We start from the raw sequence: 15,613 nt of genomic DNA, 5'->3' as shown, positions 1-15,613 counted from the left end.
ATGCGCGAGAGCGTGTGTCTTCTGACGGGTCGGTAGACCTTCCTGTCTCCCAGCTTGGGGCGTCTTATTTTGCGGTGGGAGTTGTATGTCTCTAGGGATGATGTGGAGGGTTGTCTATGGGGCAGGCAGGGGGAGGGGGTATGGTTGCGCGCGGGTGCCTGCGGGGCGGGCGCGTTGGCGAAGTGCGCCGCCACGAGGTCCCTCATCTGGTCACATGCTCAGTAGTTGTAGGGCCCGTACTGCGAGCCGTGGTAGTAGGGGCCGGGGTACGCCTGCGGCGGCGGGTACCCGGCGTACGCGTATTGCTGCTTTTGCGGGTACACTGTAAAACACAAAGTATCTAGTTAATTCACTGTCATGGTCGTCAACTATATTCAATATGGTTGACTTTTAGTTTTTACATAGCTTAACAGTAGATACAAACATTCAATTTAATGAAATATACAGTAGAATTATGATTGTGTGTAGTAGCATTGTATTTTTTCAATTCTTATATTTTGTAACAAAAATGTCTATTAGGGCCTTAAACATTTGATATGCAGATGATGTTTTATTGTAGAAAGTCTCTTCAAATGTGCAGCTAAATCCTATAAAAGTTTACCAGGCATGAGGTACTGCATGTTGAGTGCCTCCTCACGCTCGCGCTCGCCGCGCAAGCAAATGGCGGCCGACGAGAATAAGATGGCGGACAGCAGCGACAGGCCCACGCCGCACCACGCGACCATGTACGACCAGTCGTACCACACGCGGGCGTTATCTCGCAATATCTGGTTTATACCCGGTTTATTGCGGTTCGTGTGTGAAGGTGTATGTTCAATGAATTTTGTTTGACGATGATTCGTGTTCAGTGATATGTTGTGACAAACGAGATGATTGAAAATGTAAATGTTGATGTTTTGGCAGTATTTTCAAAGTTTTAGTGGATTATGTCAATATGTACAACACCATAGTTACAATTCCGAAGCGTGTTAGTATTGCGTTGGCGTAAACCAGATATTAAGAAATAGCGCGTTTTACAATGCATTAATTTCGTCGCATATCCGCCGTCCACGGTAGCCAAGTTTCATAGAAACATGAAAAGAGAGAAAAGCATTTTGTTAGTTCCGAGATACTTACACTTTGTCTTAGGGCTAAATTAAGTTTGGAAATAATTTTACAAAAGTTGCCTTAGCCGCCAAGCGTTAGAGCGCGCGAAATGGCGTCGCGTCTCGCGTCACGAGATGGCGGTCTAACCTGGCATAATGTACTGGACGTTATTCTGCTGTTCGCGCCGCTTCTCTTTGCTGAGGCAGATGGCGGCGGAGAAGAAGAGTACGGAGCTACCGAAGGAGACCCCCACAGCCAACCAGGCCAGGATGTATGACCAGTCGTACCATATCGACGAGTTGTCTTTTAGCACCTGCCGTGGCGAGTCAAGGGGTTTTGTAAAAGCATTCACTAGGTAGGTATTTATAAGAGCTTAGTTACCTATTTATTGTGTCATGTCGCTCTAGTAAGAGGTAGGTAGGTAAGTATTTCTTTTCCAGGATTTTTTAACAATTCGAGTTTGTATGGTAAGAAATTAGTGGTAATCGTCAGCGGAGAGTCATTGTCATTGTTGTCAGATGTCATCTGTAAAGTGGGTGATTATTTTTAATGGTGTCAGTGTTATTATTCAGCCGCCAGACGCCTCTGACATGCTCAATATGCTCATCCTTTTCATTGTCATAGCTACATTTGATGTAATGTACTTATGTAACATCTCCACAACACTATTTACTTATAAATATTCATAATGAGGTAAGTAGGTAATCGGTAATCAGGAAACCGTGGTAGCTCAATTAAAAGAACGCTTTATTCTCGTTGTTTTCGAATTCATGTTTGGATCATAAATGATAATCACGTTCTTAGCAGTGAGGAAAAACATCGCGAGGAAACCCACATTCCTGGGAAATGCATTTCGGAGGTATGTGACCTGTAAGGCTGGAATTCCCTTCGCGGGTTGGAAGAAGGACAGACATACAGTGACTTCTGTAAAGAACTGAACCTGTAAAATCTTCACGTTAGGTTAGTGTACCCTGTGGGAAACGGGATAACGCTAGGGAAAATAATTGCTAATAGGTACCATACCTGATTCATGAAATAGGACCTGTTACCTAAATATAACTTAATAGTCTAACTTCTCACTTATTTAAATAATAAAGTAAGTATGAGAGATGATTATAATGTAGTAAGGTGAGTACTTACGTTGGGCCACTGCTGATAATACTCCTCGCCGACTACCTTTTCCTTCTCGTAGAATTCCACTCCGTGCCATAGAGCCATCGCTCCTGCCGATAACAAACCTGAAAATTATAATACATTGTTGTTGTAAATAGTGTATCATTGCAAAGAGGAATGACTGGCCAATCATAAGGCACTTGATTTATGTTACTAAGACCCTCGTTGAATATAAGTACTGTCGCGAACTCTTTAGTTGGGCAGCGACTGGCTGGTCTCCAGCCTGTCATGGAATGACATTTTTGTTTTATTTTTTGATACGTTTTTTTGTTCTGTTGTTGACTTTCTGCGGTGTTCCCTTGCTGTTATATTTTACATTATATTTTGGCTCTTCTCTGTCTTCTGCATACGGTCTCAATTATAATATTATTTTTGTTTGTATGGTAGTTTATAAGATTGTTTGTAGAAGAAGAAATAAGCGTTTTTTTTTTTTCATTTCTTCTACAAACAATTTTATTTCGTTTTATTACTTATTATCACTAGCCGCCGAGCAATAAGTCCGTTACAAGTACTAATATAGTTTTTAAGTGTAAACTAACAGTATTTTGGACATATTTCTTGTCCGTAAATAAAGAATTATTACTATTGGGTATTTTAGATCCTGCTCTAAAGAAGATTCATCGGGTGTAAGTAAAAAGTGTACGGCGAAATCGTGTCCCCGCTCACCTGATAAACTATTCCATGGCACCGTATAGGTACCATGTTGCATTGCGTACACTTTGTAAAAAAAAACGATACTTAATTCTAAAAAGGCTACAACCTCATACCTGTAACATCACGACTTGTGATAGAGTGGTGATATAGTAGCCAAACACGAACCTATAATTTAATTAAAAAAAACATGTACTTACAAGCACAGGGGATTGGCCGAAGTAAAAATGGAAAGAGGAAGGGAGGCCTTTGCCTAGCAGTGGGATCTTGTAGGCTAGATTAGATTAGTACTTACAAGTGACGAGCATGAGTATGGCAGTGGCGGTAATGTTGCCGGGACTCCGCTTCCAGCAGCCGACGACGCCGGTCCAGAACGCGATGAACAGAGAGAGGAACGCCACGATGAATAGTGCCACCGTCGACCGCGCCATGTGCAGTCTGGAATTATTGGGGATTAAGTTAGAGATCGGGTGCAGAACAAGGTTCTTGCTTTTACGTTTTACAGTTCTTTATTTAAAAGTTAATAATAAAAAATAATAATAAAAAAAAGTTTGTTTAGGTAAAATCTACGACACACGTATACATTTACAACATTATATTATATATAGCTACAAACCCATGTACTGACTGACTGACTCACTGACTCACTGACAGGGTTGTTCTCCCAGAAGGAGCGTCGGGGGGTAAAAATAATGTATGAGAAAAGTGATCGGGACCTCCCGGTGAGTATGGGAAAACTTCCAGATCTTGGAAAACTGCTCCGCATCAGGGAGACACCCTATCGCACCTGGATCGATTTTTTTTTTTCACAAAACCTATTTAATTCTTAGTCAAATCCTATGGCCGGTGAAAAAAAATCAAAATGGCGGAAAAACAAGATGGCCGCCATACAAAATTTTGTTTTTTCAGAAAATGCATCGGGAGTAAAAACTGTGTATAGAGATGTAATCGGAACGTCTTGTGGAGTATGAAAACACTTCTCTATCTTCAAAATCTGCTCCGCATCAGGGAGACACCCTACGGCCTGGCAAAACTATAAAATCTGGAGCAATTTTTCTTTCGCGAAACATATTTAAATCTTGGTCAAATCCAATCCCTGGTGAAAAAAAACCAAAATGGCGGAAAAACAAGATGGCCGCCATACAAAATTTTCGTTTTTCCTGAAAATGCCTCGAGGGTAAAAATGATGTATAGGGATGTGATCGGATCGTCATGTTGAGTATTTCAGTACTGCTCGATCTTGAAAAACTGCTCCGCATCAGGGAGACACCCTACGGCCTGGCAAAACTATAAAACCTAGAGCAATATTTTTTTCACGAAACCTATTTAAATTTTGATCAAATTCAATCCCCGGTGAAAAAAACCAAAATGGCGGAAAAACAAGATGGCCGCCATACGAAATTTTCGTTTTTCCCGAAAATGCCTCGGGGGTAAAAATGATGTATGAGGAATATGATCGAAACATCATGTTGAGTATGGAAATACTTTTCGATTTTCGAAAGCTGCTCCGCATCAGGGAGACACCCTACAGCCTGGCGAAACTATCGCACCTGGAACTTTTTTGTTTTCGTGAAGCCTATTAAAGTCTTGGTCAAATTTTATCGCCAGTGAAAAAAAACAAAATGGCCGAAAAACAAGATGGCCGCCATACAAATTTTTGTTTTTCCAGAAAATGTCTCACGAGGTAAAAATGATGTATTGGGGTGTGATCGGAACGTCATCTTGGAAAACTGCTCCGCATCAGGGGTCACTCTACGGCCTGGCAAAACTATAGCACCTAGAACTTTTTTGGTTTCACGAGACCTATTTAAGTCTTGGTCAAATTCTATCGCGGTAAAACAATGGCGGAAAAACAAAATGGCCGCCATACAAAGCTTCGAACTAATACGGACACGCGAGCAGCTTGCTGCGAGCGAACCACGCGAAATCTAGTTAAAATATACACACATAACATTAATATTTAGTTGGAAAACATAAAGGTATATGGGTGCTGCAGTTCACCAAAAAAGGCCAGGGTTCAGTGAAAATTTACCCAGAGGGCAACACTGATTTTCAACCCACGCCGATCGGTGAAATGCTTGATTAAAAAGTTCAATTCTTGATTAAAAGTTCTTTATTTAAAATAGCCAATACGGTTGGTAAATTTATCTTTATCGCGTTGCGCGTGATATGCGAGATGATGTTAGTATTATAAGTATAGGTGTAGTGTGTAGTAGGTATGCATATCCCGGAATCGATTACCGGTGGGGACATACTTATCACAAAAATTTTGTTATCCTCGGTTTCAAGTCGGTCCTGGCTGCTATTTACCTAAGTCAGTATCTAGTCGTTACATGAGCCGTATTATGGTACTAAAGCGGCTCAATAGTAACCCTGACACCAGGGTTGATGGCGTCGGTTATAGTGACGCACTTAAGTTAACGCACACGAGAGAAGTGGTATGCTATGGTTTTAACGCGGTAATGATACTTCTGTATTTTCGCTTGTCTTCGTATCACTACATACATACATATCTCCCACTATCACTACTTAGTCTTTATTGCAGCACCATTGGGGTCAGGTTACTGGCACTTTAGGCAAAAGTGTTTGAGTTCGTTATAATCAAAGTCTGTCATAAAGTTTAATATTCATAGGCAGTAGACAAATTAAACTTACAATATAATAATAGACTAGACATGTCGCTCAAAACTACTTAGAAGTTGAAATTGAAACAAACAAAAAAATAAACCAAGCGCTCTCACAATTTCATTTCTATTACACTTGTAGCCTAGACAATCACCGAGTAATCATTGACAAGTTAAAACCACTTTGAAACAATGAATCGATTAGTTTAGTTTCAGTTTTGATGGTTGTCTATTGGCTATCTATTGGCCATTGTGCTAGTTGCAATCTGGCACAAGGTGAACGGTTGTGCGTTGATTTACGATAGCCCCTGTCTGAGTATGAAGGCGCTGTTTTGCAAATATTTGATGACAAATTGTTTGAAACTGATCGTGTTAGACAGCTACAGCGTGTTGAAATTTCGAATGCATAGTTGGTTAAAAATAGATACTTATACTAGCTAATTTGTATTTTAACTGAGAGGTAGTACAACAAATAAGCGAGTAGCTAAAAATATAACTGTTCTTAAGTCTCAAGAGTTATAACCTATTTTAAATGTCTACAAATAAGGTTCCTAATTTCGACTTTATTTATTATTATTTTCTCTTCTTCTAATCCTTTTTCCTGTTCCTGTCATTAATTTAGCCACGCTCTTGTCAGTGTAGCATTCTCCATGCTACTTTTTTAGGGAAAAATAGTGCAGTGTTTCTCTCTTGCCTTCCAACCCGCAGTACTCTGTCTGACGCGAGTGGGATGGCGCCCAGAGTAGTCTATTTCAAAGTCGTACTAGGACTCCTGTCCTCCGCCTCTGAATAGTACTAACAGTTACTGCTGCCCTATGTCAGGTTCCAAGTGACAGTCCCTGTGACTTGCCCCTTCCGTCCGCGCGTCGTGTTGGGATCGAACAACAGATTTCCACTCCTCGCGTTCTTTTGCAACCTCTGTAGCTTACTCCCATGACATGCCGAGTTTTATTTTATATGTATTTTATATGTGTATTTTCTGTTGAAGTAACTTAGTACTTATTAAATAAATAGGTAGATATGATGTCACCTGTTCATAGCATCGTCGGAGAGTCCTTTCGTTTCGTTGTTCTCGTCTGGTATGAAGTAGTCCACATTACTGCAGTGTGTCTCCACTGGCGATAGGTAGATCTCCACTGGAAAGATAAAAAAATATTTTGAGTCTCATTTTAATTAAAAACTAATAAGCATCCTCCCAAATGTTTCGTACTTGAATGCTCAAGTACTTAGGTGCCTATGTAAGTACTTAATACGCTAGAAAGGGCGACCATGCAATACATCTAAGAGCAAAGGTGACTTACCTAATACTCAAATAAGGACTTCTCGTCAATTTTATGTATAGTATCGACAAGGTAAGTACGCCAAAAGCTAGAAATGATTTAAATGAAGGAAGGGAAATTACACCTCGAATTGTTATAAAATTTCTCGTGGTCGGGAAATTACTAAGTAATAGAAATACCTGAGTAAGTATTCATGAAACCGCAACCGCGAATACTGTTTCCGGATTTACCGTCTGTCCCATTCATTATTATACGGAAGTGAGGAAGAATAACACAATGAATGCATTGTTTATCTATGAATATATTGCCTGTTTAAGCATAAAGTGAGATTGTGACCAAACATAAGTCTAGGTAATACATTTTAAACATACGTAAAATATATAAAGGCAATGTTAGAACGTGCGTTAGCGAGTGCATGGCGATTGGTAGTGTCTCTATCACAAGTTGTTTTGAAATTCAATTTTTAATACCAAGAAACAAAGTCAAATACCTAAATATTGGTACCTAAACGACGAAGTAAGGATCATAGACAAGCATAATCTGTGCTGCGAAATAGATGACTTTTCCTACAATAAATACCTAAATGAAGTCTAGATTTACAAGTCTTCCGTCACAGTGTCAATAAATATACATATATAATAAATATACCTAAACAGTCCGATAAATACCTAAACGATTGCTTAAGGCACTACAGGACAAGATGCCAAATCATTGAGTCACTGCATTCTGTCAATCCGGGTCTGACTAAGTTAACGAATGAACGCTACACATCCACATTATATATTATTTAGATTATTCATCATATATCTTCATTATTCATCATATTCATCATATATCATCATATATTCTATCATATATATCATCATCATATCATACATATCATCATATATCATCATATATTCATTATTCATCATATTCATCATATATCATCATATATATTATTTAGATTTATTTTATCGTAAAAAGGCTCGTAATAATTAAAAGCCCTATAGGGCTGTTTTAGCCTATAGCCGTATTTAAAAGGCCCGTTTAAGTTCTCCTCCAGATTAATTATTCCGTTCGGAAGAGTGACCTCCAGTAACCAGCTTCTACTGTGTATGAGAGCCTCACAGCTGCCCAGCCGGTGTATTAGCGTCGCAACTTCTTTAAAATCGCAAGACCGAATGTTCTTTTAAAATACAAGTGTCTGGCAATCTCTGCCTTAAGAGGTTAACGCATATGCACACACGTATTTAGATAATATAAGTTTAATAGATGATAGACAAATATAATTCGTAATGATGGACTATTTTTTTATATGACAGATCATTCGAGAACCTGTCAACGTAATTATCAAGCCAATCTTATGGGTTAATTACCAAACATTGCTCTTGTTTGTCTTATTTATTTATTTATTTATTGGTTTGTATTTTCTTAGGGTAACATCAACTGTATATAAAGCTAAGTGTAGAGACTAATTACAAGTAAACACATCTTATTGGGCTCTCCAAACAAAATCACGAGGAAAGGTAGAGACGTTAAGACAAGCAAGCTAATCTTGTGAGTTAGCGCGCAAATAAATAAGGTGGGACTCTAAACAACGCTTAGTCATTTTATTCTTCTCGTAAGTGTACACGATTGTTTTCTCATTAGCTACTATGAATCAACAACTAAACGTGTATTGTTCATAGTCTTGCCATTGAGTGGATCTCAGTCCAACAAATGTTTCCGACACACGAACCAGGAAGCGCCACAATACCCCGGCATCTCCCATTGTCTTCAAACAGTTCAAACCATCTGCTTTTTGCCGCGGACAATTTGTATAATGCGTGGGTGTCGGCATAACAGCTGACGTGGTTAAAAATTGTGGGTTTTGATTATAATTTTATCACCCACTACATATTACACTCTATTACACTACTAACAAGTCGTTAGAATACAACTGTCGCCATATCGTCACCACTACCATCACCTACATCTTATTATATGCCTATTTTCATACCTACCATATACTACCATGCTATCCTTGGTATTCATATCGCAATCAACTGTCTATTTCCTACCTTCTATAGGCATATCATTAGCAGACAAAACGATCCCTTCGTCGACCACACTTGCATGGTAAAGTCGCAGACAACCGTCAATTTTTTTCGTCCCTGGCTTAGTGTTACACTATTATATACAGCTGGGGGTCAAATTCTTTATTAATGGACTTAGTGCAAAATAACAGGGGGGGGGGGGGGGGGGGTCTAAAAGACCATAATATTGCTATTTGAAATTAGTTGACATTGCGCACTTACGTTTACAGCGCAAATGTCAAATAGGAATACTTATTGCTTTTTAGATGAATTGCTTTGATATGGTCTCCATCCATTACATAACATAACATACGCTGCTCCACTGCGGGTTGGTGGAGGTGTTTTTACGGCTAATAGCCGGGACCAACGGCTTAACGTGCCCTCCGAAGCACGGAATCATCTTACTTTTTCGGACAATCAGGTGATTCAAGCCTGGAAAGTCCTTACCAAACAAAGGACAGTCTCACAAAGTGATCCATTAACAAAAAGAGAAATCTATTTATTTATTTAGTATACTAAATCGGTATACCAAATATCTAGTGGTAGACGCCCACGCTTATAGGTAATGAATGGATAGATTAAGCTGATGTATGGCAGTGTATGAATGGATGGAATGTAAATAATATTCGTCTGGTAGGAGGCGAAACAACAAGAAGGTTACGAGTTTACAATACGACATAATTACTCACGATTATTATGATCTAATACTTATTTAAATATAAAGATGATACAATCAGTATGCCAGTCATGACAAAAAATTGCGAGTGGTTACCGCTAAGGAAGAATTGAGTTATGCCTACCTATCTGCCGTATGAGGATGGAGTTGAATTTGGTTTATTTGTGAGATTTTTTATCTTCTGGCAACACCTATTGACCTTGTTGACTTATTGGTTAATGTAAATATAAATTAATACAAATAACAAACAAATAAAGTTGCATGATTGAATTGAATTCTGAATTATCTTCAAACATCGCTTTACAAAATCATAGGCTAGGTATGGTAGGTGTTTGTCGATAGATCCTTAGTATAAAAAGCATGAAACCTTGTTAGATCAAAGTAGCTGAAATTGAAAGTCATAATTGCATTTTATTCTAATCAAACAAACATTCAAATTAAACTCAGTGATCTCACTAAATGCGCAAATCACTTTATAGGATGCGCAAAAGCTCATGTTTTTTGCTACACCGATCAAAAGATAATTCTGCTAAAATTACGTTAGCTACTCTATTGTATGTTCAGTTCTCAGAGGTGTCCTACTTAGGGCCGATTAGTGCCTCTCGCTCTATCTTACGATCGGTTTTACTGGAAAGAAAGTGATGGATTAGTATTAGAACAGCTGTTCTACGAAAGCTCGACCGCGTTTGATTTCACTAACTAAAAATGCTAATTTTGCAAATTAAGTAGGTAAGAAGTAAAGGTAAGTAAATTGTGTAAGACTGTTGCATGTCAGTTGTTTAAAAGCTAACAGTGTTTAAAAAAGAACAATAAGTATCAGTAATTGTTTATTTAATAACTGTATTAAATATTTGCTTTATCGTTCCATTGAAAGTCAATTTCAAAGTCCAAAATAAATATTAAAGCAAGTAGGTACCTACAATGTAATTATTCTTAATTCTGTAAGCCATACTTATGCGAACTTATTACTCAAATTTACTTTATAAATGTCACTTGTAGAACAGATTACTGGATAAGTCTCCTCTACCTCTACAAGGCTTAAGCCCACATAACCTAAAGCGCAGGTTCTTCTTCTATCGTGTGGGTTATAAGGAGAATTACCAACCTCATTAACCCTGGTGTCAGGGTTACTATTGACCGCCAAAGGCCCCTGACATGGCTCATGTAACGACTACTTACTTACATCAGTAAGTAGTAACCGGGACCAACAGCTTAACGTGCCTTCCGAAGCACGAATCATCTTACTTTTTGGACAATCAGGTGATCAGCCTGTAATGTCCTAACCAAACTAGGGATCACAAAGTGATTTTTGTGATATGTCCCAGCGCAGAAACATGAGCGCAGGTTCATCTACAATAATAATAATAATAATAATAATAAATTATGACCAAAAACTACAAATCGAAAGATAAAGATTAGGTAGGTACATGTGTGTACTTACATAAAAAAAACTACTTACATTTTTATTGAGTGGATTAATTCTTTATTGGATTAAAATAAAATCAATCGTCATTTGCATTATCAGGCAAAAACTTGTAACCGGTAATATAACTCATATATTTTCGCTATATGTAATGTACCGTAATAAATAAGTGAAAGTGTGTACACTTACTTTTAGCTTACACTTGCAATTACGGAGTTTCACCAATACTATCCGATCTGAGAGAGATTATTAAAAGATGTGGGAATTGAATTTTGAAACAATAAAGACTTGGTTATATCTTGCTGAAAGTAATTATCATCGCTAGGTAATGTAATAGCTACTTATATAAAAAAAGTACAGGCTGTTAGTGACATTGTAAAAAACTTTGAGGGATGATTCAGACGAGAAGTGGAATTTTCCGTCGCAAAAATATGGAACTGAAAATAATTTAAAAAGCAATAAGTAAAGTTTTCATGAATTTTCCGAAAACAAATTTCAATTGATATCAACTCAGAATCATGGTCTGAATCATACCCTCAGTATACGTTACGGTGTGACTAGCACCCTTACGTACTTGTATGGATACCTGTACGTACTTATACGTGTACTTAAGTTACATCGAAACGAATAGTGACGGAGGTGATTCAGCTCATTATTCTGAAATAATATTAGGTGGACCCCTTAGTATTCGTTACAATGACACTAACACCTGTATATTAATGTGGGTATTTCAAATTAATTCTTCCATAAGTTGTGGTAAGCAATACAGATTATTTTCCAACTGTTATTATGCGGAAAGTATCTCGATGACACTGGATTTAGCTAGGTAATCTGCTGTTTGCTATAATACCTAGTATATAATAAACACTTAGTTCCTGTGCCATTCTTTCTGACTGCGTCATCATCATAAGGACGCGATGTCAAAAGTAAATATAATAGATGTGTCTACACTCAGCGGGATCCCCTGTCTGGGAGACATAAGAGTGATGCAGAGAATTAGATCTGAATTTGTTCTACTGAATTATCCTGAAAACAGAATTTGTTCCGTTAAAAAAACGGAAATACAAAGTTTTCTAACCGACCTCCAGCCAGCGGGATATTTCCCAAAGTTAAGTCTGATGAAGTATAAATTGGTATTAACTTTTAGATCTGTATTTATTCTGTTCAACAAAACAAAAAAAATACTTCTGACGTCCTTACTTCAGCTACAATCAAGCTGCAATGAAACCTCCAGTCAGCGGGATATTTTCCAAAGTTAAGTCTGATGAACTAAAAATTGATATTAACTTTTAGATCTGTATTTATTCTGTTCAACAAAACAAAAAAAATACTTCTGACGTCCTTACTTCGGCTACAATCAAGCTGCAATGAAACCTCCAGTCAGCGGACTTTTTCTCTCACAGCTTCAATTTGTACCTGATACATAGTTCTTTTTTATATCTTTCAAATTCTATACTTTTTAATTTAAGCACTAGATGTACGAATAGGTAATTTAAGTGAAATTATAGTCGTAAATAGGTTATTTTTTATTATTTTAGTGTAAAAGTTACAAAAGAATGTCATTGAGAGAAAAAGTCCGCTGACTGGAGGTTTCATTGCAGCTTGATTGTAGCTGAAGTAAGGACGTCAGAAGTATTTTTTTTTTGTTTTGTTGAACAGAATAAATACAGATCTAAAAGTTAATAACAATTTATACTTCATCAGACTTAACTTTGGGAAATATCCCGCTGGCTGGAGGTCGGTTAGAAAACTTTGTATTTCCGTTTTTTTAACGGAACAAATTCTGTTTTCAGGATAATTCAGTAGAACAAATTCAGATCTAATTCTCTGCATCACTCTTATGTCTCCCAGACAGGGGATCCCGCTGAGTGTAGACACATATATAATAGTACAATTATAATGGCAGAGTGAAATATTTTGAGGGCATTATGTTTATGAATATTCTATTAGCGACGGCATTAATATACAGTTCTCATTGTTCCGCCCACGTACTGGTATGCAACGCAACAATCTTTAGACGTATATATCCGTTGTGGTGTAAGTAAACGAAAAGTTATTTAAGTGTGTTTTATTTTACTCAGAAAATGAGGCCTATCATGAACACTTATTGATGATCTACTTTGTAGTAAGAATAAGTAAGCGAGAACAAGTTATGCTTTGCAATTCAAACACCCGACTAGCTTTTATTTCTTGTCAGATGGAGAGCTAATAGTAATTAGCTGATAGTAAATACTAATGAACCAAAATTACTTACTTAATATATCAATGACGAAAGCCCGTAGCTATACTGGGTGTTAGTGACATCGTAACGAATACTGAGAGGGATGATTCAGACCATGATTCTGAGTTAATATCTAGTGGAATTTTCCGTCGCAAAATTCATGAAATTTTGAGTTTTGTTTTTAATTATTTTCAATTCCATATTGTGCTTTTAACTGCATAGAACCCAAATTTCAATAAAAAAAACAATAATGACAAATTATCGAAAATTTTCGATGTAATGGAGACAACAGCTGCTCGAACGGGTCAACGGCCACACGCACCGCGCGCCGCGCGCCCCGCTCCGCACGCCCCGCTCCGCACGCCCCGCTCCGCGCGCCCCGCGCCGCACGCCGGCGGCGGCGCGGCGGCGGCGCGGCGGCGGCGCGGCCTACAAAGTAGGCACTACGAACCGATCCTATTTCTTTCTCTGTCTATCGTAAATTATAAATTTATTTTATTCTTATTCTTAAATGGACGGATAATCAACAGGCATAAAATTTATGGAATACACGTCAATTTTAAGCAGAAATCTAAAACACAACCACCACAGATTAGGTAATTAGTTACCTACTATGTCAACCATCCACCAACTTAGTATGTAAGTACCTACGCAAAACCTCGCTACACAAAAATCGAGCGAGATCGCGTCTAGAATTGGGCGGACACTCCGCCAGAGTGTTGCCTATCGATATTCTATCGATACCTAGTTAAAAAAAACCAATAGTAGGTACCTATCGATAGATCTTTTAGATCAATACCCATTATTGTTACAAAGCAAGACCTATCGGTACTATCGCTAGTATCGATCTAAATGTACTATTACTACTTTCGATAGTTTAGACAATTTTCAAGTTCAACAATTGATAATCTACCTATCGATAGTTCGGCAACTCCGCCGCGTAGGCAATGTCGGCATGTTCAAAGAAAAAAATTGTCCGAGAGGAGTGATCTTATTTTTCTTGTTACATGTTGGTACCGAGGTACTAAGTACATACTAAGTTATTCGTGTTTTAAATCTCATTGTTAAATCATCAGTAAAGAACTAATTAAACCTATCCTGTTCTGTGTACAATATTCATGTAACGGCTACGTGCTTACATAAGTACCTAGTAGACGGGAGCAACGACTTAACGTACCTTCCGAAGCACGGATCATTTTACTTTCGGACAATCAGGTGATCAGCCTGTAACGTCCCAACCAAAGGCCTTATAAACAGATTTTTGTGATATGTCCCCACCGGAATACGAACCCGGACCCTCCGCATCCCATCGCTCAACCACTGGACCACATAGGCCAAGAAGGTTCTAAGACATAATTAAAGGATCCTGGGACGCAAGACCTCCGAGTTAGGGCTTGTTTGATCTGTCTTGATGGATACTCGGACGTGAATAGCCTCACGGATCAAGGGCGACGCGCGCCAATAAAGTAGGCATTACGAACAGATACTAGGTATTTCTTTAAGTTGATAGGTATCAAGTGAAGTTTCCTGTCGCAAAATTCATAAAAAAATTAGATTTTTTTCAGTCCCATATTGTGTTTTAAGCTGCATAGAACGCACATTTAAAATAAACAAATAAAAATTACTAATTATTAAATTTTATCAATCTCATCAATAATAATAATAACGTATCTACAACTTCAGCTATGCGCAGGTGAATAGCCGGCGCACGGGTCAAGGGCAACGCTCGCCAATAAAGTAGGCATACGAACAGATACTATTTCTTTCTCTGTCACTTGCACCATAAACATACTTCTCTCTCTCTGTCTAGTCGTCGGCTCGACTCGGCCGCGGCCGGCGCGTCGTCGGCGCGCCTTTGATGCTTTGCGCTAACGCCGCCGCGCGCTTCCGCTCAGTCGAATACTAAGCTTGACCCGAATCGCGTGATGTTTTTCGAGGATATTTTTTTCGTGTTTGTGAGTGTTTTGTGTTTGTTTTATTCTGTAAATGAGTAGTGTCGACTATGATGATAGATCATAGACCATTTACTGCACAAAAGTATGGAAGATTGTTGATGTTTATTAAAGAGCAAGGTGTTGTGTTTGTGAGTGCGTGTGATACCTACCTACCGCGGAGGAAACGCGATGTTGCATACCTACGTGACGTGACATGTTCTAGGGTACCTACCTAGGTACTTCATCCGAAGGAATAACAATTAAGGTAAGGCAAGAGTAGGGTTTTTATTGTTAATAAGTTAGGAACGTTTTAATAACTGGTAGGTAAGTACCGTGCGTGAAAAATCGTGGCAGTAGGTGTTCTACTTCAACAAACTCAACATTTTTAAACGTTGCACCACTAAGCATCTAAATACAAGAGAATGAAAACTCCTACCTAGATACAACATCGTATCACGCACGCACGCGTAACGTAGCCGTGCGTAGGT

General features: G+C 38.4%; 1 protein-coding gene across 2 annotated transcripts in view; it reads right to left on the bottom strand.

Annotated features, from left to right (window-relative positions):
* Positions 1–73: 73 nt before the first annotated feature.
* LOC126368968 (uncharacterized) overlaps positions 74–15,613 on the bottom strand; it is a 64,708-nt gene continuing 49,168 nt past the window's right edge. The window contains exons 3-7 of one of the 2 annotated variants that reach the window (XM_050013237.1): positions 6,565–6,670; positions 3,206–3,348; positions 2,227–2,324; positions 1,234–1,399; positions 74–322 (exon numbers count right to left, since the gene is read on the bottom strand). In XM_050013237.1, coding sequence (XP_049869194.1) covers positions 219–322; positions 1,234–1,399; positions 2,227–2,324; positions 3,206–3,348; positions 6,565–6,670 — 617 coding nt within the window. In that variant the 3' untranslated portion in view covers positions 74–218. Of the gene's footprint in view, positions 323–601; positions 768–1,233; positions 1,400–2,226; positions 2,325–3,205; positions 3,349–6,564; positions 6,671–15,613 lie in introns of both variants that reach the window. The other variant, XM_050013236.1, reaches the window with a different exon arrangement.

This window comes from Pectinophora gossypiella, chromosome 8 (genome assembly GCF_024362695.1).
Source record: "Pectinophora gossypiella chromosome 8, ilPecGoss1.1, whole genome shotgun sequence".
In the NCBI taxonomy this organism is placed as follows: domain Eukaryota; kingdom Metazoa; phylum Arthropoda; class Insecta; order Lepidoptera; family Gelechiidae; genus Pectinophora; species Pectinophora gossypiella.
The sequence above is the reverse complement of the archived record's forward strand: the minus strand, read 5'-3'. Positions and strand labels throughout refer to the sequence as shown.